The 26,830-nt window shown below is 44.0% G+C and overlaps 1 protein-coding gene across 1 annotated transcript; it reads right to left on the bottom strand.

Moving 5' to 3' along the window:
* Positions 1–1,249: 1,249 nt before the first annotated feature.
* On the bottom strand, positions 1,250–25,633 carry LOC118376223 (succinate dehydrogenase cytochrome b560 subunit, mitochondrial-like). The gene is made up of 6 exons (XM_052476255.1): positions 25,503–25,633; positions 22,050–22,109; positions 10,153–10,254; positions 8,325–8,386; positions 7,763–7,926; positions 1,250–2,105 (listed from the first exon to the last, which is right to left on the bottom strand). The coding sequence occupies exons 1-6, from the start codon at positions 25,616–25,618 to the stop codon at positions 1,998–2,000; spliced, it is 612 nt and encodes a 203-aa protein (XP_052332215.1). The 5' UTR covers positions 25,619–25,633; the 3' UTR covers positions 1,250–1,997.
* Positions 25,634–26,830: the final 1,197 nt, after the last annotated feature.

The following is a 26,830-nucleotide window of genomic DNA, read 5'->3' on the forward strand; positions in this document are numbered from 1 at the left end:
CTGGGTTATTCACGCTCAACACTTTCCCATGTGTATCAAGAATTGTCCACCACCCAAAAGACACTCCGCCAACTTGACACAACTGTGGGGAATGATGCCTTGTAGAGTCCATGTCCCAACTAATTGAACATGTCCCGAGGGGCAAAAGAGGGGCTGTGCAGCTCAATATCAGGAAGGTGTTCTTAATGTTTTATACACTGAGTGTACAAGTTATCGTGTTGACCATCTCATTGATAATGTATTTACCAAAGCAGGTTCCGCCCCATGGGACAACATTTCACTGTTACGAAATAATATTGGAACAGTGGGTGGGTCTTTCATTCTGTTACATTCGTCATTGACTGTGCACACACACACACACACACAAACAAATGGCCACCTATTCCCTATGTAGTGCACTACATTTGACCAAAAGGGAATATGGTACTATTTAAGACACTCGGCACATGCACACACACACACACTAAGGTTGAGGCCCACCATTACGTCACAACATGGTATTCCCTTCAGACTGCAACAAACCAAACATGATTAGGTGCAGAAGGAGCTCCTGTGTGGCTTGGTGGGAGCTGAAGCCTCAGGCAACTTTGTAGCTAGTTCAGAAAACATAAATCGTTTCAAACATAATTGTGCACACATCCAATAACATGCAGGTGTTAATGACCTCGTGGAGTAAAGACTCATATCCACAGTGGAAAATGCTGCACACAAACTGCGGGGAGCCTTCATCAATATTTCAGGAAAAACATAACTCAAGACACAGGCTGCCTTTTTTCTGCCCAAAACGCTGTTGGTGGAGAGAAAACAACGTAATGGACTCGGATGGAGACAAAAGTTCTCCCGGGGAGGGCTACTGTAGACAGAAATGACTGGAGCTGACACACAAGCGTAAGATCTCACTGGCAAAGTGGCATTACTGGTGATTTGATGCTCCGAGTGATCTACATGAGGATCTATTGCAGATAAATGACATCACAGAAGACAGATTTAGAACACATGATGAGGTAACTCTTATCCCAAATAGCACCCCATTTCCCCACATGGTGCACTACTTTTGAACAGAGCCCAATGGGCCTCAAGTCAAAAGTAGTGCACTTCACAGGGAGCCGTTTGTGCTGTTGACATCATTGTTCCTCCCATAATTGGTGCTAAAATGTAATCATATTCAGTTCGATAACAAACCCGGGTGATGTTAGGGTCATCTTTCCATTATTTTGGTTTCATTTCTTCCCATCACACAACACTGTCATTTTGTAGCACCCATTCTGTTTAATTGATTTCACTAATATATTACATGCATTTCACTTGACATTAAACTTGAGCACAGCCAGCCTGGTCTCATAGACTAGACATAACATAGTACATCTAAATCCGGCACCCTCATATTAGTATGATATGTTACGTTTGATATGGTTACATAAAGGTGATATTTGATATGGTTACAGAAGGTTCCTTAAGGTAACAATGAAAGTAGAGTGGTTGGATGGGTGAATAACGTGAACATCTGGCAACCCAAAGAATGAATGAGTGTTTGAAACTAAATCACGGACAATTTTAGCAAGTACTTATGAATTTTTAAAGACATTCCTTTCACCCCTAAATCTACCCAACATTAGCCACAACAAATTAGAATTCTTAACACATATGTTTTGCAAATTTGTAACATATTATACAAATTCCAATTTATAACATACCCATGCGAAACATCCACAAATTAATATATACCATAAGAAACATAGCATAACGTAGTAATTGAGTCGCCCCGGATTTACATGTATTATGTTACGTCTACCCCAGGGACCATGTTAGCAGATTGACCAGGCTAAACCTTTCCATGATAAAAACTACAAAACATTTGAACTATTTATACATTTATCCATTCAATTACTGTGTTGGTGACACAAAGACCAGAATATATAATAAACAAAATAACCCCTTCATCCCTCACTCCATATTCTCTCCGCTTCCCTTTCTCCTCCCTTCCTCCGCCTCGCTGCTCACATGTATGCAATGGCAGCAATGGAGGTCAGTATTGACAGAGCGATGACCACGTAGCCCGAGCGATACACCTCAGGAAGCGTAAATCCCTTACCACTGTCCCAGAACTTAGACAGAGAGAGAGAGACACAGGCGAGAGAGAGAGAGACACAGGCGAGAGAGAGACACAGGCGAGAGAGACACAAAGAGAGAGAGAGAGAGACACAAAGAGAGAGAGAGAGAGAGAGCGCGAGACACACAAAAGAGAGAGAGAGAGAGAGAGCGAGACACACAAAGAGAGAGAGAGAGAGAGAGAGAGACACACAAAGAGAGAGAGAGAGAGAGAGAGCGCGAGACACACAAAGAGAGAGAGAGAGCGAGACACACAAAGAGAGAGAGAGAGCGCGAGACACACAAAGAGAGAGAGAGAGCGCGAGACACACAAAAGAGAGAGAGAGAGCGAGACACACAAAGAGAGAGAGAGAGAGAGAGAGAGCGCGAGACACACAAAGAGAGAGAGAGAGAGAGAGAGAGAGCGAGACACACAAAGAGAGAGAGAGAGAGAGAGAGAGCGCGAGACACACAAAGAAGAGAGAGAGAGAGAGAGAGAGCGAGACACACAAAGAGAGAGAGAGAGAGAGAGAGAGCGAGACACACAAAGAGAGAGAGAGAGAGAGAGAGAGCGCGAGACACACAAAGAGAGAGAGAGAGAGAGAGAGCGCGAGACACACAAAGAGAGAGAGAGAGAGAGAGAGAGCGAGACACACAAAGAGAGAGAGAGAGAGAGAGAGAGCGCGAGACACAAAGAAAGAGAGAGAGAGAGAGAGAGAGAGCGAGAGACACAAAGAGAGAGAGAGAGAGAGAGAGACACACAAAGAGAGAGAGAGAGAGAGAGAGAGCGCGAGACACACAAAGAGAGAGAGAGAGAGAGAGAGAGCGCGAGACACACAAAGAGAGAGAGAGAGAGAGAGAGAGAGAGCGCGAGACACACAAAGAGAGAGAGAGAGAGAGAGCGCGAGACACACAAAGAGAGAGAGAGAGAGAGCGCGAGACACACAAAGAGAGAGAGAGAGAGAGCGAGACACACAAAGAGAGAGAGAGAGAGAGAGAGCGCGAGACACACAAAGAGAGAGAAAAGAGAGAGAGCGCGAGACACACAAAGAGAGAGAAAGAGAGAGAGAGCGCGAGACACACAAAGAGAGAGAAAGAGAGAGAGCGCGAGACACACAAAGAGAGAGAGAGAGAGAGCGCGAGACACACAAAGAGAGAGAGAGAGACACAAAGAGAGCGCGAGACACACAAAGAGAGCGCGAGAGAGCGAGAGAGCGCGAGAGAGCGAGAGAGAGCGAGAGAGCGAGAGAGCGAGAGAGAGCGAGAGAGAGAGCGAGAGAGCGAGAGAGAGACAAAGAGAGAGCGAGAGAGAGACAAAGAGAGAGCGAGAGAGAGACAAAGAGAGAGCGAGAGAGAGACAAAGAGAGAGCGAGAGAGAGACAAAGAGAGAGCGAGAGAGAGACAAAGAGAGAGCGAGAGAGAGACAAAGAGAGAGCGAGAGAGAGACAAAGAGAGAGCGAGAGAGAGAGAGAGAGAGACAAAGAGAGAGCGAGAGAGACAAAGAGAGAGCGAGAGAGACAAAAGAGAGCGAGAGAGACAAAGAGAGAGCGAGAGAGACAAAGAGAGAGCGAGAGAGACAAAGAGAGAGCGAGAGAGACAAAGAGAGAGCGAGAGAGACAAAGAGAGAGCGAGAGAGACAAAGAGAGAGCGAGAGAGACAAAGAGAGAGCGAGAGAGACAGAGAGCGAGAGAGACAAAGAGAGAGCGAGAGAGACAAAGAGAGAGCGAGAGAGACAGAGAGCGAGAGAGACAAAGAGAGAGCGAGAGAGACAAAGAGAGAGCGAGAGAGACAAAGAGAGAGCGAGAGAGACAAAGAGAGAGCGAGAGAGCGAGAGAGACAAAGAGAGAGCGAGAGAGCGAGAGAGACAAAGAGAGAGCGAGAGAGCGAGAGAGACAAAGAGAGAGCGAGAGAGACAGACACAAAGAGAGAGCGAGAGAGACAGACACAAAGAGAGAGCGAGAGAGAGACAAAGAGAGAGCGAGAGAGAGAGAGAGACAAAGAGAGAGCGAGAGAGACAAAGAGAGAGCGAGAGAGACAAAGAGAGAGCGAGAGAGACAAAGAGAGAGCGAGAGAGACAAAGAGCGAGAGAGACAAAGAGCGAGAGAGACAAAGAGAGAGCGAGAGAGACAAAGAGAGAGCGAGAGAGACAAAGAGAGAGCGAGAGAGACAAAGAGAGAGCGAGAGAGAGAGAGAGACAAAGAGAGAGCGAGAGAGACAAAGAGAGAGCGAGAGAGCGAGAGAGACAAAGAGAGAGCGAGAGAGCGAGAGAGAAAGAGAGAGCGAGAGAGCGAGAGAGACAAAGAGAGAGCGAGAGAGACAGACACAAAGAGAGAGCGAGAGAGACAGACACAAAGAGAGAGCGAGAGAGAGACAAAGAGAGAGCGAGAGAGAGAGAGAGACAAAAGAGAGCGAGAGAGACAAAGAGAGAGCGAGAGAGACAAAGAGAGAGCGAGAGAGACAAAGAGAGAGCGAGAGAGACAAAGAGAGAGCGAGAGAGACAAAGAGAGAGCGAGAGAGACAAAGAGAGAGCGAGAGAGACAAAGAGAGAGCGAGAGAGACAAAGAGCGAGAGAGACAGAGAGCGAGAGAGACAAAGAGAGAGCGAGAGAGACAAAGAGAGAGCGAGAGAGCGAGAGAGACAAAGAGAGAGCGAGAGAGACAAAGAGAGAGCGAGAGAGCGAGAGAGAGACAAAGAGAGAGCGAGAGAGCGAGAGAGACAAAGAGAGAGCGAGAGAGCGAGAGAGACAAAGAGAGAGCGAGAGAGACAGACACAAAGAGAGAGCGAGAGAGACAGACACAAAGAGAGAGCGAGAGAGACAGACACAAAGAGAGAGCGAGAGAGACAGACACAAAGAGAGAGCGAGAGAGACAGAGACACAGAGAGAGCGAGTGAGAGACGAGAGAGCGAGAGAGAGAGAGAGAGAGAGACAGAGAGAGCGAGAGAGACAGAGAGAGACAAAGCGAGAGAGCGAGAGAGACAAAGCGAGAGAGCGAGAGAGACAAAGCGAGAGAGCGAGAGAGACAAAGCGAGAGAGCGAGAGAGACAAAGCGAGAGAGCGAGAGAGAGAGAGAGAGAGAGACAGAGAGAGCGAGCGAGACAAGAGAGAGCGAGTGAGAGACGAGAGACAAGAGAGAGCGAGTGAGAGACGAGAGACAAAGAGAGAGCGAGAGAGACAAAGAGAGAGCGAGAGAGACAGACAGACACAAAGAGAGAGCGAGAGAGACAGACAGACAGAAAGAGAGAGCGAGAGAGACAGACAGACAGAAAGAGAGAGCGAGAGAGACAGACAGACAGAAAGAGAGAGCGAGAGAGACAGACAGACAGAAAGAGAGAGCGAGAGAGACAGACAGACAGAAAGAGAGAGCGAGAGAGACAGACAGACAGAAAGAGAGAGCGAGAGAGACAGACAGACAGAAAGAGAGAGCGAGAGAGACAGAAAGAGAGAGCGAGAGAAAGAGAGAGCGAGAGAAAGAGAGAGCGAGAGAAAGAGAGAAAGAGAGAGCGACAGAAAGAGAGAGCGAGAGAAAGAGAGAGCGACAGAAAGAGAGAGCGACAGAAAGAGAGAGCGACAGAAAGAGAGAGCGACAGAAAGAGAGAGCGACAGAAAGAGAGAGCGACAGAAAGAGAGAGCGACAGAAAGAGAGAGCGACAGAAAGAGAGAGCGACAGAAAAGAGAGAGCGACAGAAAGAGAGCGACAGAAAGAGAGAGCGACAGAAAGAGAGAGCGACAGAAAGAGAGAGCGACAGAAAGAGAGAGCGACAGAAAGAGAGAGCGACAGAAAGAGAGAGCGACAGAAAGAGAGAGCGAGAGAGACAGAAAGAGAGAGCGAGAGAGACAGAAAGAGAGAGCGAGCGAGCGAGACAGAAAGAGAGAGCGAGCGAGCGAGACAGAAAGAGAGAGCGAGCGAGCGAGACAGAAAGAGAGAGAGAGCGAGCGAGACAGAAAGAAAGAGAGCGAGCGAGCGAGACAGAAAGAGAGAGCGAGCGAGCGAGACAGAAAGAGAGAGCGAGCGAGCGAGACAGAAAGAGAGAGCGAGCGAGCGAGACAGAAAGAGAGAGAGCGAGCGAGCGAGACAGAAAGAGAGAGCGAGCGAGCGAGACAGAAAGAGAGAGCGAGCGAGCGAGACAGAAAGAGAGAGCGAGCGAGCGAGACAGAAAGAGAGAGCGAGCGAGCGAGACAGAAAGAGAGAGCGAGCGAGCGAGACAGAAAGAGAGAGCGAGCGAGCGAGACAGAAAGAGAGAGCGAGCGAGCGAGACAGAAAGAGAGAGCGAGCGAGCGAGACAGAAAGAGAGAGCGAGCGAGCGAGACAGAAAGAGAGAGCGAGCGAGCGAGACAGAAAGAGAGAGCGAGCGAGCGAGACAGAAAGAGAGAGAGACGAAAGCGAGACAGAAAGAGAGAGCGAGCGAGCGAGACAGAAAGAGAGAGCGAGCGAGCCAGAAAGAGAGAGCGAGCGAGACAGAAAGAGAGAGCGAGCGAGCCAGAAAAGAGAGAGCGAGCGAGCCAGAAAGAGAGAGCGAGCGAGCCAGAAAGAGAGAGCGAGCGAGCCAGAAAGAGAGAGCGAGCGAGCCAGAAAGAGAGAGCGAGCGAGCCAGAAAGAGAGAGCGAGCGAGCCAGAAAGAGAGAGCGAGCGAGCCAGAAAGAGAGAGCGAGCGAGCCAGAAAGAGAGAGCGAGCGAGCCAGAAAGAGAGAGCGAGCGAGACAGAAAGAGAGAGCGAGCGAGACAGAAAGAGAGAGCGAGCGAGACAGAAAGAGAGAGCGAGCGAGACAGAAAGAGAGAGCGAGCGAGACAGAAAAGAGAGAGCGAGCGAGACAGAAAGAGAGAGCGAGCGAGACAGAAAGAGAGAGAGCGAGCGAGACAGAAAAAGAGAGAGCGAGCGAGACAGAAAGAGAGAGCGAGCGAGACAGAAAGAGAGAGCGAGCGAGACAGAAAGAGAGAGCGAGCGAGACAGAAAGAGAGAGCGAGCGAGACAGAAAGAGAGAGCGAGCGAGACAGAAAGAGAGAGCGAGCGAGACAGAAAGAGAGAGCGAGCGAGACAGAAAGAGAGAGCGAGCGAGACAGAAAGAGAGAGCGAGCGAGACAGAAAGAGAGAGCGAGCGAGACAGAAAGAGAGAGCGAGCGAGACAGAAAGAGAGAGCGAGCGAGACAGAAAGAGAGAGCGAGCGAGACAGAAAGAGAGAGCGAGCGAGACAGAAAGAGAGAGAGAGCGAGACAGAAAGAGAGAGAGAGCGAGACAGAAAGAGAGAGAGAGCGAGACAGAAAGAGAGAGAGAGCGAGACAGAAAGAGAGAGAGAGCGAGACAGAAAGAGAGAGAGAGCGAGACAGAAAGAGAGAGAGAGCGAGACAGAAAAGAGAGAGAGAGCGAGACAGAAAGAGAGAGCGAGACAGAAAGAGAGAGCGAGACAGAAAGAGAGAGCGAGACAGAAAGAGAGAGCGAGACAGAAAGAGAGAGCGAGACAGAAAGAGAGAGCGAGACAGAAAGAGAGAGCGAGACAGAAAGAGAGAGCGAGACAGAAAGAGAGAGAGAGACAGAAAGAGAGAGAAAGAACAGTAAAGAAGGAGAGAAAGAAAAGGAGGATACATTAAAGGACAGACACCAACCAGGACTAACACACAGAGCACTATATTAGTTTTAAGGCAATTACCTAGTATCATGCGCTGTGGACTTTACTTACCAGATGGCGGATTCCATTCAAGGTGTGGTAGGACACAGGGAAGGCAATGCCAAACTTAGCTAGACCGATTAGAGCAGGGCCAATGGACAGGGAGTGGATCAGGTCAAGGTAGTACGGGTAGCTACCTGGCAACACCAACGCTAAGAGAGCAAACGCCGATATACCTGAAAGACAGAGGACAACATTATGTTTTTAGGACTGTGATCTTGTGGTCTTTTCCATGTGGTCTTTTCCATTGCATGTGGTTAGTGGTTAGAGCGTTGGACTAGTAACCGAAAGGTTGCAAGATTGAATCGCCGAGCTGACAAGGTACAAAATCTGTCGTTCTGCCCCTGAACAGGCAGTTAACCCACAGTTCCTAGGCCGTCATTGAAAATAAGAATGTGTTCTTAACTGACTTGCCTGGTTAAATAAAGGTAGATAAAAAAATAAAAAAGAGGAGTAGGGTGAAGTTTCCACTAGACGTTGATCTTGGGGTCAGTTTTTGGAATTTCCCCCAATAATGGTTCAGGGAAAGGTTGACCCTGGAGTGTGCTGTAAGAGGTTAGTATATTAATTATACCTCCACTGAGTCCAACTCCCGTGCCTCTGTGTGTGATGGACATCATCATAGGCACCGACCACCTGCAAAACACAGGGTACCATGACAACACACGGCAAGGCACACGTACAGTATACAAACACAGCATTTGTAGTTCACACTGGATATAAACCCTGTCAACACTTAAAGATAGGTCCCTTGTGGTTTACTTGGTCACATGACCAGATGGTAATATCTAACCCATCCACTGGTAAGAGCAAAATCAATAAAAGGCTCTTTACATAATTAGTAGGGTTGGAACGGTACACGTATTCCTACCAAACCATTTGGTTCAGGGACCTCGGTTTCTGTCTGAACTGTGAGTCTGAATGAATACTTACAAAAATAGTGTATTTAGAAAACGACAACAACAACTAGGCCCAAAGGCTACGCCCACACTGTAAACCACTAGGCCCAAAGGCTACGCCCACACTGTAAACCACTAGGCCCAAAGGCTACGCCCACACTGTAAACCACTAGGCCCAAAGGCTACGCCCACACTGTAAACCACTACGCCCACACTGTAAACCACTACGCCCACACTGTAAACCACTACGCCCACACTGTAAACTACTACGCCCACACTGTAAACCACTAGGCCCAAAGGCTACGCCCACACTGTAAACCACTACGCCCACACTGTAAACCACTACGCCCACACTAATCCACTAGGCCCACACTGTAATCCACTAGGCCCACACTGTAATCCACTAGGCCTAAAGGCTATGCCTATACTGCATTTTATGCCTCGAGTAAATCTGAGCTGAAAAAACATTGTAGGCTATTCCGCTAAAAATGACTAATTGGCGCATTTCAAACGATGCTTTTGTGAGGCGCAGCTGGGGAACTAGTTCTGTACGATAGCACGTGGTGTGGGTCGATAACCCACAATTCATTGTTGTTTGAAGCGCCCAGTAGAAGCAAAAATGTATTGAATTAATTTGGTATGTTCCTTTAGCTTTCTGAAAAAGGCAAGGGTGTGGGAATGCCTCTCTCTCTCCCTCGCTCTCTCCCTCTCTCTGTGTGTGTCTACCACTGTGTAGCCGTTAGCGATGATGCTAATGACAACAGGCTTCTGGTAGATGAAAAGGCTTCTCAATTTAAAATATTAAACTACAAATTAGATGACACATACCTGGCAGAATAATATCATGATAAAAGGGTATCTACACCCAAAAATGCCTTACATTTTTTCCCCCAGACCTCCGAAATGGTCCCCTGGTGGTTTAAGTGTTGTTGATGTAGAGCCCACAATGATGTTATTGTATTTTTCAAAAGTGTGATTTTAAGAGACGATTGATTTTGGAGAGTGAAAACCAGGGGAAAAAACAGAAACCTGTGTTAAAAAAAATAAAAAATAATTGGCCCTACATTATATAAGCTCAAGATCCTGGGGTTAGTTTGAAATCTTAATGAACTACATTAACAGTTGGCATTTCATTTTCCCGCTGTACCGAAACAGAACCGTAACCCCCTTTAAAAAACGCAATTCGTACCGAACCCTGGGTTTGGTGAACAATTACACCCATAATAATGAGTTCATTTTCTTGCGAGGAGCGCCCGAGTGGTTGTTTTGAGGTTTAAAAGAAGGTACTTGCTCCCCTGATCCATAAACAATGTCACAAAGCACTGAATCAAAGCTGTGTGTATTGTCTTCCTATTGGAGTGATCTTTGAAACAGCCTGGAGACTATGGAGAGGACAATCAGACGAGCACCCTTTCACAATTTAAATTTGACACAGCCATTGCTGAGGTGCAGTGTGAGAGTTTCTTAATTTATTCATTGTTATTATGCACATAGCAAACTTACTGGTAGATGGTGATATGTGGCGACATGGGTCGGTTCATTTTGTTGTTTTTGGCCCAGAACTTGTTCATTTCCTCCTTTGCTGTGGTTCCCATTGGAACAGCACTAAAGAAATAGAGAAATTGTATATTTAGATCACTAGAGAAATGCTAGAGAAAACACACACATTCAATTCCAACATAACATATAATCACATTAAAAGAATAACAGGGACAAGTGGGCAGGCACATACACCAAGGGTTGGAACCGGTTCAGGGAACAGAACCGAAAACAGGAAAATAATCAAATTATTTGAGGAACAGAACCCACACCAAAAGATGTGTACTGTTCCAGAACAGAACCAAAGGGGATGTGTACTGTTCCAGAACAGAACCAAAGGGGATGTGTACTGTTCCAGAACAGAACCAAAGGGGATGTGTACTGTTCCAGAACAGAACCAAAGGGGATGTGTACTGTTCCAGAACAGAACCAAAGGGGATGTGTACTGTTCCAGAACAGAACCAAAGGGGATGTGTACTGTTCCAGAACAGAACCAAAGGGGTGTACTGTTCCAGAACAGAACAGAACCAACAGGGGATGTGTACTGTTCCAGAACAGAACCAAAGGGGATGTGTACTGTTCCAGAACAGAACCAAAGGGGATGTGTACTGTTCCAGAACAGAACCAAAGGGGATGTGTACTGTTCTGTTCCAGAACAGAACCAAAGGGGATGTGTACTGTTCCAGGGGAACAGAACCAAAGGGGATGTGTACTGTTCCAGAACAGAACCAAAGGGGATGTGTACTGTTCCAGAACAGAACCAAAGGGGATGTGTACTGTTCCAGAACAGAACCAAAGGGGATGTGTACTGTTCCAGAACAGAACCAAAGGGGATGTGTACTGTTCCAGAACAGAACCAAAGGGGATGTGTACTGTTCCAGAACAGAACCAAAGGGGATGTGTACTGTTCCAGAACAGAACCAAAGGGGATGTGTACTGTTCCAGAACAGAACCAAAGGGGATGTGTACTGTTCCAGAACAGAACCAAAGGGGATGTGTACTGTTCCAGAACAGAACCAACTGTTCCAGGGGATGTGTACTGTTCCAGAACAGAACCAGAACAGAACCAAAGGGGATGTGTACTGTTCCAGAACAGAACCAAACTGTTCCAGAACAGGGATGTGTACTGTTCCAGAACAGAACCAAAGGGGATGTGTACTGTTCCAGAACAGAACCAAAGGGGATGTGTACTGTTCCAGAACAGAACCAAAGGGGATGTGTACTGTTCCAGAACAGAACCAAAGGGGATGTGTACTGTTCCAGAACAGAACCAAAGGGGATGTGTACTGTTCCAGAACAGAACCAAAGGGGATGTGTACTGTTCCAGAACAGAACCAAAGGGGATGTGTACTGTTCCAGAACAGAACCAAAGGGGAACTGTTCCAGAAAAGGGGATGTGTACTGTTCCAGAACAGAACCAAAGGGGATGTGTACTGTTCCAGAACAGAACCAGAACAGAACAGAACCAAAGGGGATGTGTACTGTTCCAGAACAGAACCAAAGGGGATGTGTACTGTTCCAGAACAGAACCAAAGGGGATGTGTACTGTTCCAGAACAGAACCAGAAAGAAGGGGATGTGTACTGTTCCAGAACAGAACCAAAGGGGATGTGTACTGTTCCAGAACAGAACCAAAGGGGGGATCCAGAACAGAACCAAAGGGGTGTACTGTTCCAGAACAGAACCAAAGGGGATGTGTACTGTTCCAGAACAGAACCAAAGGGGATGTGTACTGTTCCAGAACAGAACCAAAGGGGATGTGTACTGTTCCAGAACAGAACCAAAGGGGATGTGTACTGTTCCAGAACAGAACCAAAGGGGATGTGTTCCAGAACAGAACCAAAGGGGATGTTCCAGAACAGAACCAAAGGGGATGTGTACTGTTCCAGAACAGAACCAAAGGGGATGTGTACTGTTCCAGAACAGAACCAAAGGGGATGTGTACTGTTCCAGAACAGAACCAAAGGGGATGTGTACTGTTCCAGAACAGAACCAAAGGGGATGTATACTGTTCCAGAACAGAACCAAAGGGGATGTGTACTGTTCCAGAACAGAACCAAAGGGGATGTATACTGTTCCAGAACAGAACCAAAGGGGATGTATACTGTTCCAGAACAGAACCAAAGGGGATGTGTACTGTTCCAGAACAGAACCAAAGGGGGATGTATACTGTTCCAGAACAGAACCAAAGGGGGATGTATACTGTTCCAGAACAGAACCAAAGGGGATGTGTACTGTTCCAGAACAGAACCAAAGGGGATGTATACTGTTCCAGAACAGAACCAAAGGGGATGTACTGTTCCAGAACAGAACAAAGGGGATGTTCCAGAACAGAACCAAATGTGTACTGTTCCAGAACAGGGGATGTGTACTGTTCCAGAACAGAACCAAAGGGGATGTGTACTGTTCCAGAACAGAACCAAAGGGGATGTATACTGTTCCAGAACAGAACCAAAGGGGATGTATACTGTTCCAGAACAGAACCAAAGGGGATGTATACTGTTCCAGAACAGAACCAAAGGGGATGTATACTGTTCCAGAACAGAACCAAAGGGGATGTGTACTGTTCCAGAACAGAACCAAAGGGGATGTATACTGTTCCAGAACAGAACCAAAGGGGATGTATACTGTTCCAGAACAGAACCAAAGGGGATGTATACTGTTCCAGAACAGAACCAAAGGGGATGTATACTGTTCCAGAACAGAACCAAAGGGGATGTACTGTTCCAGAACAGAACTGTTCCAGAACAGAACCAAAGGGGGGGATGTGTACTGTTCCAGAACAGAACCAAAGGGGATGTATACTGTTCCAGAACAGAACCAAAGGGGATGTGTACTGTTCCAGAACAGAACCAAAGGGGATGTGTACTGTTCCAGAACAGAACCAAAGGGGATGTGTACTGTTCCAGAACAGAACCAAAGGGGTTCCAGAACAGAACCAAAGGGGATGTGTACTGTTCCAGAACAGAACCAAAGGGGATGTGTACTGTTCCAGAACAGAACCAAAGGGGATGTGTACTGTTCCAGAACAGAACCAAAGGGGATGTGTACTGTTCCAGAACAGAACCAAAGGGGATGTGTACTGTTCCAGAACAGAACCAAAGGGGATGTGTACTGTTCCAGAACAGAACCAAAGGGGATGTATACTGTTCCAGAACAGAACCAAAGGGGATGTATACTGTTCCAGAACAGAACCAAAGGGGATGTATACTGTTCCAGAACAGAACCAAAGGGGGATGTGTACTGTTCCAGAACAGAACCAAAGGGGATGTATACTGTTCCAGAACAGAACCAAAGGGGATGTGTACTGTTCCAGAACAGAACCAAAGGGGATGTGTACTGTTCCAGAACAGAACCAAAGGGGATGTATACTGTTCCAGAACAGAACCAAAGGGGATGTGTACTGTTCCAGAACAGAACCAAAGGGGATGTATACTGTTCCAGAACAGAACCAAAGGGGATGTATACTGGGAACCAAAGGGGATGTGTACTGTTCCAGAACAGAACCAAAGGGGATGTATACTGTTCCAGAACAGAACCAAAGGGGATGTGTACTGTTCCAGAACAGAACCAAAGGGGATGTATACTGTTCCAGAACAGAACCAAAGGGGATGTATACTGTTCCAGAACAGAACCAAAGGGGATGTATACTGTTCCAGAACAGAACCAAAGGGGATGTATACTGTTCCAGAACAGAACCAAAGGGGATGTGTACTGTTCCAGAACAGAACCAAAGGGGATGTGTACTGTTCCAGAACAGAACCAAAGGGGATGTGTACTGTTCCAGAACAGAAACGTCATTTTAAAAGCATGGGAAACCGTTATTATACAGTCCAGGCATTTTTTTCCAGTCCCATAAAAATCACAATACATTTGCCTATGCAAAGCCCTCCCTCTGTCACTCTGAAACTAATTCCTGCCCCCCCTCCCTCTCTGAAGCATAGGTTACTGAAGCCTACTGACGATGTTACTGAAGCCTACTGACGATGTTACTGAAGCCTACTGACGATGTTACTGAAGCCTACTGACGATGTTACAAGCGTAATTCAGAAAATAGAGATATCTAATTAGACAAGAATGGATAGACTTTTTCCAATGTTAGTTAAGGATACTACAGTGATCACGTTTCACATTGGATTTATTAACTTCAAAAAGGTAACAACTGTTTTTAAGCAATGGTGAAGATCTAACAAGACGCATCTGTATAGCATCCTCAAACTTCGGAAAAATGTTGAGGCATTTTGACACGGTTTACCAGTTTGATAATAATTGGAAGTTAATACATCTCTTATCTCTCAAAACAAAAGACGCCAAATCTTGCAAAGCCTCAGAAGAGGAAGGGAAAAGCGCCCCCTTCTGACAGCCCTTCTTCGGCCTCGGAGGATGATTGCACCAGCATGGTTCAGAAAGGGTATAAGGAAAATCCAAGAGACACTTTATGAACGCCTCATAAAAATGGATTCCCCAAGTCGCCCTCCTTGCTCGCACCCACTGGAAATCGAGAGGACCCATCGCACCCTACGGAGGCAGCTGCCTGGCCCGGTTGCACCCAGGGCATTACATTTCTATGGTACCAGGACACAGTCTGCATCCTCTCAGCTGCCAGAGCAAAGGAAGAGTACGGAGTACGGAAATGCCAGAATAATGATCATTCCGGATCTTTCTCCCACACAACAAAAGATTATGGATTTCTCCCCACTAAAGAGGATTCATATAGTAACCAAAAATAGTGTTTATCAAATCAAAATATATTTTATATTTGAGATTCTTCAAAGTAGCCACCCTTTGCCTTGATGACAGCTTTACAGACTCTTGGAATTCTCTCAACCAGCTTCATGAGGAATGCTTTTCCAACCATCTTGAAGGAGACCCGACATATTCTGAGCACTTGTCTGCTTTTCCTTCACTCTGCAGTCCAACGTCCAACTCACCCCAAACCATCTCAATTGGGTTGAGGTCGGGTGATTGTGGAGGCCAGGTCATCGGATACAACACTCTCCTTTGGTCAAATAGCCCTTACACAGCCTGGAGATCAAATCAAATGTTATTGGTCACATACACATGGTTAGCAGATGTTGCAAGTGTTGTGAAATGCTTGTGGCATTGATTAAAGTGGCTAGTGATAAATTTTTACGTCAATTTTTCCAATATTAAAGTGACTGGAGTTGAGTCAGTGTGTTGGCAGCAGCCACTCAATGTTAGTGGTGGCTGTTTAACAGTCTGATGGCCTTGAGATAGAAGCTGTTTTTCAGTCTCTCGGTCCCAGCTTTGATGCACCTGTACTGACCTTGCCTTGCCTTCTGGATGATAGCGGGGTGAACAGGCAGTGGCTCGGGTGGTTGTTGTCCTTGATGATCTTTATGGCCTTCCTGTGACATCGAGTGCTGTAGGTGTCCTGGAGGGCAGGTAGTTTGCCCCCTGTGATGCGTTGTGCAGACCTCACTACCCTCTGCAGAGCCTTACGGTTGTGGGTGGAGCAGTTGCCGTACCAGGTGGTGATGCAGCCCGACAGGATGCTCTCAATTGTGCATCTGTAAGGTTTGTGAGTGCTTTTGGTGACAAGCCAAATTTCTTCAGCCTCCTGAGGTTGAAGAGGCGCAGCTGCGTCTTCTTCACAACACTGTCTGTGTGGGTGGACCAATTCAGTTTGTCCGTGATGTGTACGCCGAAGAACTTAAAACTTACTACCCTCTCCACTACTGTCCCATCCATGTGTATAGGGGGATGCTCCCTCTGCTGTTTCCTGAAGTCCACAATCATCTCCTTTGTTTTGTTGACGTTGAGTGTGAGGTTATTTTCCTGACACCACACTCCGAGTGCCTTCACCTCCTCCCTGTAGGCCGTCTCGTCGTTGTTGGTAATCAAGCCTACCACTGTAGTGTCGTCTGCAAACTTGTTGATTGAGTTGGAGGTGTGCATGGCCACGCAGTCATGGGTGAACAGGGAGTACAGGAGAGGGCTCAGAACACACCCTTGTGTGTTGTGAGTCATTGTCCTGTTGAAAAACAAATTATAGTCCCACTAAGGGCAAACCAGATGGGATGGCAAATCTCTGCAGTGTCACCAGCAAAGCTCCCCCACACCATCTCCGTCATGGTGGGAACCACACATGCCGTGATCATCCATTCACCTACTCTGCATCTCACAAAGGGTAACAAAACATGTCTGCATCATTGACGGTCCCCAAGAACAGTGGCCTCCATCATTGTTAAATGGAAGAAGTTTGGAACCACAAAGACACTTCCTGGAGCTGGTCACCAGGCCAAACTGAGCAATCGGTGGAGAAGGGCCTTGGTCAGGGAGGTGATAAGAACCCGATGGTCACTCTGACAGAGCACCCACAGTTCCACTGTAGAGATGGGAGAACCTTCCAGAAGGACAACCATCTATGCAGCACTCCACCAATCAGGCCTTTAGGGTAGAGTGGTCAGATGGAAGCCACTCTTCAGTAAAAGGCACATGACAGCCCACTTGGAGTTTGCCAAAAGGCACCTAAAGGACTCAGACCATGAGAAACAAGATCCTCTGGTCTGATGAAACCAAGATTAAACTCTTTGGCCTGAATGCCAAGTGTCAAGTCTGGCGGAAACCTGGCACCATCCCTACAGTGAAGCATGGTGGTGGGAGCATCATGCATTGGGGATGTTTTTTCAGCGTCAGGGAGACTAGCCAGGATCGAGGCAAAGATGAACGGAGCAAAGTACAGAGAGATCCTTGATGAAAACCTACTCCAGAGCACTCAGGACCACAGACTGGGGTGAAGGTTCACCTTCCATCAGGACAACAACCCTAAGCACACAGCGAAGATGCACTAGTCTTTAAGATATCTGTACCTGCTATGCATAGAATCACCCGAATTAGGTTCATTGTAAATTATACATATATTGTATAAAAGTCCATTGACTGTTCCCTGTAACATGAAAATGTTTTCAGTCACAAAATAAATTTAGAATTGAAGCGACAAACATCGTCAACAATAACGATCGGACTATTTAGCCCCACTTGAGCATGTAAAAAACAAACAAAAACAGGATGTGTTTACGGTCACCAGCCGCACACTCAAAATGTCAACCAATCGGCATTCCCCAAGGCTCCCTTGAAACCAGTGCTGCGCGGTGTCAAAAGTGATAACCACAAACGCACCTATGCAGCACAGGAAAAAACACAAGCTTTACCAGACGATAACTTTCATCCCTCAACAATGAAATGGGGACAATTAGTGAATCATCAACATCATCCTGAGTTCACAACCAAAAAGGTTCAAAGAAGACTCCTTTTACTTCCCTGTCCATAACAGTTAGTCTAGAATCGACTTCTCTCTTATTCCTGCAGGCAAGGGAAGTTTAACTACTGGGTGTAAATATTTACCAAGATCTATATCAGATCATTCTGCCCTGCTGGCTTCATTACCAATCAGTAAAACACAGCCACCCTCAAGCTGGTGGAGGTTTGGCACATATTTACTAAATAATCACACACATTTGCAAGATTTCTGAACACTCATATCAACATATCTTTTTAGCACCAATACTAACTCTGCGCACCCCCCACCCCCCTCTCCCTAATTTTATAGGAAGCATATCTGAGGGGGCTAATCATTTTGTTTACCTTATACGTAAGACATACAAGGCTAAAAAGTAGATTTGTTGGAAAAAGGCATTTCTTGAAAATGAACATAGTTCCTAAATTAGACATTTGAGTGTAATGTTTGTATCGTTGAGTCATCAAAGAGATTGGAATACAACACCCTGACGACCCACAAAGCAGAAAATGTTTTTAGGAGAACAAAACTACTACGAACATGGAGATAAAGCAGGAAAGTTGCTTGCTCGGCAGATAAGGAGAGATGAAGCTATTAGAGTTATTGGCTCTATTAAGCTGCCCAATAACACAGTTGTTCAGGGTCCTGAGGAAATGAATCTAGCCTATAGGGAGTTTTATGAAAACATTATACAAGTCTAAAGTGGATGCCCCTGCCACAATGCATGAGTTTTTGAACAAACTCAATTGACAAGCTTTAACTGATGAGGAGAGAGAGTACTTGGAGAAAGAGATCACATCTGAGGAAATGGGGGAATCCATTTTCAACACTGCAGGGGGATTTCCTATTGAATTCTATAGAACCTTTTAACACAAACTAATTGAGCCTCTTTGCAATATATTTAACATTGCCACAGAGACAGAAAAGCTCCCAGACGCACGAACACTTCATATAAGATTTTTGCAACAAAAAAAAAAATCATAGCTCTTAAGACTAGATAAGGTTCTTCCTGACTTGGTTGATAGGGAACAAACAGGCTTTGTAAGAAACCAATCATCTCCTGATAATATCAGAAGATTATTTAACATTATGCATTATGTAGAGAATGACCAAGAAACATTAAGAAGCGGAAAAAGCTTTTGACTACATAGAACAGAACAACCTGTTCGAAGTTTTACAGAGGATGAATAGTGGACCTCAGGATGTCGGGTCTGATTAGATTACTGTACAAATGTCCGGTAGCTCAGATCCTGACAAATGGAAACAGTTCTCTCTATCACGTGGCACAAGACAGGGTTGTCCCGCTAGACCTCTTTTTCTTTGGCTATAGAGCCACTTTCAGAAGCTTTCAGATCTCATCCAATCATAGTGTTCATTTGGGTGGGCGTGAACATCTGGTCTCACTATATGCTGATGACATTCTGCTTTACCTCACCAAATCAGAAATCTCACTCCGGGCATTAGTTGACATCCTGAAAGAATAATGGGACCTTTTCAGGATATTAAATTAAAAATATTGAAGAGTATAACCGTGTCTTTTAACAGGGCAGGTATGCAGAACCAAATTTTAAACCAGCAATTTTCTTTGGAGACTTCAGAAAATGACATATCAGGGATAGCAATTTCCTTCTGAAATTATTAAGACATATGAACTGAGCTATACTCCACTTCTCAAAAAGGTTGGAGAAGAATTAGATAGATGGCAGGTCAATTGTGTAAAGATTAATATATTACCACAATTCTTGTACCTTTTCGAAACCTAACCCTTTCCTATTGCCAATGTTTTTTTCAAACAACTTAACAGGAAGGTCTCTTCATTTCTGTGGAAAGGGATCCCCCCCCTAGCATGAAACACACACCTTTATTCAAACCATACTCAGGAGGGCTTACTTTACCTGACTTCATGTTGTATTACTGGGCATCTCAGCTAAAGGCTGTGTTGGTATGGCAAGATACAACAACAAGTTCACCCTCTTGGAGACAGGAAGAGCGTCTTTCCCCGGTTTCATTGGCATCTGTACCTTATATTAGCCCCACCTTACGCTTTGCTAGGTCTCATAAACAACAGTTTAATTAAAAACACTTTAAATATATTGATTGAAGTCTGTAAACCGAGGGGCATCGATCTATATATGAATAAACACCTTTCTACAAGAACCCCATCTTACCCAAACCCGTGAGACATGGTATTACATGTTCTTGGTTCAACAAAGGAATTAACACATTTGGTCATCTGTATAGAGAATGTGAACTACTATCCTTTCAACAACTGGCATTTCATTTTCAGTTTCCTCAAACTCATTTCTTTAAGTACCTACAGGTTAGGCATTATGTTGCCACTCAACAGGGAGGTAAGGATTCAGTCCATGAGTAAATCTACACCTGATAAACTGTGGCTGGAAAGGAAAGAGGTAAAAGGTTTAATTTGTTACATGTACTCTGGTCTCCAAGCTCTGTCGGGGAACGATGAAGCGGCATGATGACCGTGGTCTCATTGTTGAGGATGAGAAATGGGTTGAGTTCTTTTTAGATGCTCAGCATCTTTCATTTAACACAAGGCTCAAGTTGATGCAATTCAATATTTTACATTAGGGTCTACTTTACACCAGAGATTAAGATTCATTCTAAATATTCAACATGTTTCCCAAGGTGTAAAACGGGGATGGGCACACTGATGCATATGTTTCTGTCCTGCCCTGAACGAGTCAATTATTGGAAAGACATTATTCCGATCTTATCACAGGTCACTAATATGACAGTACCACTAGATCCTTCCCTTCACTCTTCTTTGAGAGGAATCTGTTCAACCAGTTAATATTGGTCGCAAAACCAGATTAGTTTCATCAGCAGTCAATACAGCCATTAAATGCACAGCTTTTATATGGGAAAAGTGACACTCTGTCAAGGAGCTAAAATAACTTCCTATATTCCATCTGAAAAAAATAACATACAATTATGATGTAATAACCCCTGTGAATTGACTGATGTCTGGGGGGACTTTCAGCAGTTCCAGTCGTCACTTTAGCTGCCTCATTTTCTTAATGTATCATTTGTTTTTGCATTGAATAATATATTTTCTAGCATTGGATGTGAAGGTCATTCTGTTTTGTTTTATTGTTGTTAATCATTGAAGCCAATACCGGATGAGGGGAGGTGTTCATGTGTTGGGGAAGGAAGGCTTTGGCACAAAGTGCTCCCATTTATCATGCTATTTTATGTAGGTGGGAGGAACAACTGGGAATTATCCGTGTCCTATTTTGTTGATTGTTAAATAGTTTTTTTTTTTACAAGGAAATAAATATATTGTAATAAAAAAAATAAAAAAAATCTAGTGCTGCTCTACAAGCGTGTTAGCCAGAGAACATTAAACCAACTCGGAAGTTCAAAGATATTCAAAGTTCCTCTATAGAAGCCACTCCTCTGTAGGTATAACTCTGTGGGCCTAATTCAGATAATGCATGCCATAAGGTGCTCAGTTGTTCAAGGCAAGCATCCTCCATCCTCACCCTCAAAATGTCAGTTGCATCTCACACCCCACACTGTGACCGTCAGCAAACTGTGTGTTTGTCTTTCAGTATGATTAAACCATACTGTTACGGCAAAATACAATTAGCTCTTAACGACTTTCCTAAACAAATTAAAGTGCTTACCCACTCCACACCAAGCTGCTCTATGTGGCCTGATTGGTGTAGTAATTTAATGTAATGTAAATGTATATACACTACCATTCAAAAGTGTGCGGTCACTTAGAAATGTCCTTGTTTTTGAAAGAAAAGCACATTTTTTGTCCATTAAAATAACATCAAATTGATCAGAAATACAGTGTAGACATTGTTAATGTTGTAAATGACTATTGTAGCTGGAAACGACAATATTTTTTTTCATGGAATATCCACATAGTTGTACAGAGGCCCATTATCAGCAATCATCACTTGTGTGTTCCAATGGCACGTTGTGTTAGCAATCCAAGTTTATCATTTTAAAAGGCTAATTGGTCATTAGAAAACCCTTTGCAATTATGTTAGCACAGCTGATAACTGTTGTCCTGAACAATGAAGCAATAAAACTGGCCTTCTTTAGACTAGTTGAGTATCTAGAGCATCAGCATTTGTGGGTTCGATTACAGGTTCAAAATGGCCAGAAACAAATAATTTTCTTCTGAATCCCATCAGTCTTTTCTTGCTCTGAGAAATCAAGGCTATTCCATGCGAGAAATTGCCAAGAAACTGAAGATCTCGTACAATGCTGTGTACTACTCCCTTCACAGAACAGCTCAAACTGGCTCTAAACATTATTTAAAACCTTGTCAACGTCTTGACTATATTTCGTATTCATTTTACAACTCATTTCATGTATGTTTTCATGGATAACAAGGAAATGTCTAAGTGACCCCAAACTTTTGAACAGTAGAGTATATTTTTAAAAGGAAGGGAAAGGAATGATGTAAAGCAGTATTTTGGGGAGGTTAGAACTTTATTTTGTTGGTCGGAACAGTGCAACAGAAGGGGAAAAAAAGAATGCTTCTGTTCAGAACGAAACAATTGGAAAATAATTTCAGTTACAACACCTGACACTGACACACACATACAAAATCTACTCACTGTCTGTAGAAAACGCCAAACTGAGGGCGGGACAAGCAAGTGCCCTGTCGGGCTAGTGTCCTGTGAGAGAGATCAAACAACATACATTTTGTAATGTTAGTAAAAACATGGTTTATTATAAACAACAAACTCTGTTTCACTGAGCCACTTCCTATTTCCTCAGAGGAGATTAGAGACCACACTTCTAACTCCCAGCTCGATAATGGTGAAACCATGTTGAGCAAAAGCAGAAATAATAATACACAAGCAAATCAGTTCAACATTTTCAAGGATGTTCATGTTCAAACTAGAGCTCTGCTACCCGACTCAGGGTCTGTTTTTCAATAACTAGGGCAGGGCCTGTTTTTCCATCAATAACTTGGGCAGGGCCTGTTTTTCCATCAATAACTTGGGCAGGGCCTGTTTTTCCATCAATAACTTGGGCAGGGCCTGTTTTTCCATCAATAACTTGGGCAGGGCCTGTTTTTCCATCAATAACTTGGGCAGGGCCTGTTTTTCCATCAATAACTTGGGCAGGGCCTGTTTTTCCATCAATAACTTGGGCAGGGCCTGTTTTTCCATCAATAACTTGGGCAGGGCCTGTTTTTCCATCAATAACTTGGGTAGGGCAGGGCTCTGGTATCACCAAATTGATCACTAATATTTAAAAGCTGAGCCATTTTCCTCATGCTCTGCTACGCAGTACAGTCATATGACTAAGATAAGAGATGGACCTCGGTCAAATATAAGACAGGAGAGATGATTTCACTTAGTCTAAATTAAGAGTGATGAAAAGTTGCTAATAGCTCACTAATGTCTGGTCATTGAGAAGAGCAGCCCAAGTGCAGTCGTTAGTGTAGGTACTCACAGAACGAGCTGCCATGGACAGAGAAGAGCAGCACATTCCTTTACTAACGGAGGAAGTTAGTCAAGGTTTGAAATAATTACAGTATGTTTTTGTCAAATACTATATTGGTTTGGGCTTAGTCAATTTGCAGTGTACAAATTATTTTTAATTGATTTCCGGGCCCCCAACTAACCCCTGAAGAAAGAAATTGTCCAGCAGCTGAAGGTAGTTGGGTACTCATGCTCTAAAAGGTTAACACGCGTCGCCTGTGGCACGGTTATGGAAACATAAGGAACATATCAGCGGAATTGTTTACATTTATTACTACACACATTTATAGGGTCAGTGGTCGCATTGGCTTTCAGAAATACGAATTATAAAAATGCAGACCATTACATTAAAAAAATCACATGCGTATTATATTGAAAGTCAGTGTTTTTTTTTTCTTCAATAGAGTGTGATGGGGAAAGAACTATAGTTTTTCTAAACACAAAATACAGTTGTGCAACACAATTCGGCAGAAAAGAGTTTATCACAATGACAACAGAAGTGCAACGCTATTTGGCTAGCGGCCACACAAGTAAATGAGCTTCCAATGAAAAAGCAAGAACAATGCATGGTCATCATATTTCTAATGTTTATCATAGAAAGAATGTAGCCAGTTACATAATTTAATCTTGCAACCGGAGAAAAACTACACTGGAGGAAAGTACGGAAAGTACCGGAGAAAAGTAGCTTAAACAAAGAGGAAGAGGTGAAGCGAGAGGCATAACTTGGAAGTACCGGAGAAAAGTAGCTTAAACAAAGAGGAAGAGGTGAAGCGAGAGGCATAACTTGGCCCAAAACCTGTCTTCTCCAGCAGGTGTCATTTACATTAAAATAATTTGTTCACAGAGCGAGGTTTTGTATGGCGGTCAATAAGAGTGTGTCGAATTTGGTTAACAAAAAATGTAAAGCTTATTTGCTACGTGTGGCTTATTTGATCGCGTATATATTTTCGTAATGATTAGATTAGGTAACTGAGAAAATACACTTTATATCGGAGTTGTACCTGTGGGTCACACGCATGTATCTGCTCTCTCATTGGCCAGAATGGTCCCACCTGATCTTGCCTCCTCCCTACTGCCTTCCATTTTTTTAAAGACATTTATTTTAGGTTCCCGGAGAGGCCACTTCAGTATCCGGTCAATATAACGGATACTCTGTTGCTACACATCAGTCGGAGCGCTGTCCGTCAAGAGCAAAGATATTTCATCTGACTTGAAAAGTGCAAATGAAGCACGAAATTAGTACTTTTACATTCATGATTTGGAATATGAAAGATTAGGTCCTTATGCTTCCAAAACCGCAAGTGACATGTATTAATGTTCAGATTGAGCATCAGGTCTCTTAACTAAACTCACCTTCACAGAAGTTCGGACACACCTACTCATTCAAGGGTTTCTTTATTTTGACTATTTTCTACATTGTAGAATAATAGTGAAGACATCAAAACTACGAAATATTACTTTCAAGAAATGTTAGATTCTTCAAAGAAGCCACCCTTTGCCTTGACAGCTTTGCACACTCCTGGCATTCTCTCAACCAGCTTCACCTGGAATGCTTTTCCAACTATCTTGAAGGAGTTCCCACATATGCTGAGCACTTGTTGGCTGCTTTTCTTTCACTCTGCAGTCCAACTCATCTCTTAAAGTAATGATGGACTGTCGTTAACTTTTTTTAAATTAACTTTTAACAAGGCACACCTGTTAACTGAAATGCATTCCAGGTGACTACCTCATGTAGCTGGTTGAGAGAATGCCAAGAGTGTGCAAAGCTGTCATCAAGGCAAAGGGTGGCTACTTTGAAAAATGTCAAATATAAAATATATTTACACTTTACTACATTATTCCATATGTATTCTTTCACAGATTTGGATGTCCACTATTATTCTACAATGTAGAAAATAGTAAAAAATAATAGTAAAAAATAAAGAAAAACCCTTGAATGAGTAGGCGTGTCCAAACTTTTGACTGGTACTGTACGTGTAATATAATGGAACAGAGTTTCATTATCAAGGGCTTTGCTCCTAACACCTGTGTGTAACTTTAGAATGTGATATAAAAGTAAAGGCCTTTGTTCAAGAGCCGTATCACAATCGTGATTTAATTGACGTTTAGTTGGGGTATTTGGCTGTGGGAGCGTCTAACGCCACCTCTAAACAACATACAATGTCCTTGGACATGAAGGACTAAAGAGAGGCTCCTTAAGAGTAACTTACATATTGTGTTAGCTAGCTAGGATACCACATAAATAATCTAGCTAACTAGTTATATACATGAAACTTGGAAGCAGTGCTTCCATAGGAATGTAAAGCTCATTGTAGCGTTCGTAACTATCAAAATAACTTGGTGTAAATCTAAAATGTGTTGTCACAGGAGGAGCTAGCTAACTAAGCATGCTAACGTTAGCATGTTTAGGGAGCAACGATGTTATGACGATAGTAGGGTGAAGCAAGCTCTCTGGCTAAATAAATCTATTTGAACACCACTCTAAGACAAATTAATACACATATGTCAAACTAACAAACGAAATGTAAACATCAATAAACTGTCTCAATGTTAGATAAAGCACGGGTAACTACTGACCTTAGAAGCAACGCCATTGTTTCTTTAACAGCTGAAACCGGATATGGCGTAACGGATGTTATTATATTTTTCCTGATGGTCCGATTAGTGCTAGACGGGATGCTTGGGACAGCCATACCTAAGCCTAACGACCTAACCATGACCTTGACCCTGACCCCTAACATAAACCTCGACCCTACTCATTTAAAATGTAAATTTCAATCGGGGGTATGTACGTCCCAAGGATCCCGGATATCAAATAACCTGACGGTCCCCGTGAGAAGGTCAGAATGGAAGGTCAAAAGGCCCAAGGAAAAAAATGATCTACACCAAAGATTATATTTTACATTGAAAAAAATGAAAAACATGTCCTCAATTATTGCGGGCAAGCGAGATCAGGTGGGACCATTCTAGCCAATCGGAGGGCAGATATGCACGTGAACAACAGACATACATAGTTTATCTCAAAGTTCCAGAATGCCAAGTGCATCCACTTATATCAGTACATTTGTTAACAGCCTAAACATTACAAAACTTTTATTAGATCAAATAAGCTTCGTGTAATTCGACACTCTTTCATAGACCTCCATACAAAAAAATGGTTTATCTCATGGGAACAAATTTTGGGCTGAGTAAATCCTCTCTCTTATCCTTTTCCTCTCTGTCTACACTAAAACTGAGTTTAGGCTATTTGAAATGCTTTTGTCAAAACTTGTTGAGATTTCCCTGAACCCTGCAGCTGAACCCTGCAGCTTGCAGATTGCAACCATTTTAGGTTTATACACCCCACCCATGGTCGATAATCATAAGGTTAAATGATCCCAATAATGAACTAAAGGAGACTGATACTACTCCTTATAGTCCAAGGATCTTACCTGTTCTGTTAAGAGGTGAATTGGCTCTGAAAGTAAAAACAGCCAAATAGTACATCTAAATGTGAATTTATTCTAAATTATTATTTATTTTTTTATACCTTTATTTAACTAGGCAAGTCAGTTAAGAACAAATTCTTATTTTCAATTACAGCCTAGGAACAGAGAGTTAACTACCTTGTTCAGGGGCAGAACGACAGATTTGACCTTGTCAGCTTGGGGATTCCATCTTGCAAACTTTCGGTTACAAGTCCCCAACGCTCTAACCACTGGGCTACCTGCCTGCCCAATTGTGGTACGGTTCTAGCAACATAAATCCCTCTACTTTCATATCTCATCAAAATAATTTATAGTGGAATATATCACAGTTGCAAGCAACAGTATTTTTCAGTGACAACACAGGTGTTCGGAGACGCATATAGCTAATTAGCACAGGTACAGTGCATTCGGAAAGTATTCAGACCCCTTGACTTTTTC

The sequence above is a fragment of the Oncorhynchus keta genome, chromosome 23 (genome assembly GCF_023373465.1).
Source record: "Oncorhynchus keta strain PuntledgeMale-10-30-2019 chromosome 23, Oket_V2, whole genome shotgun sequence".
Taxonomy (NCBI): domain Eukaryota; kingdom Metazoa; phylum Chordata; class Actinopteri; order Salmoniformes; family Salmonidae; genus Oncorhynchus; species Oncorhynchus keta.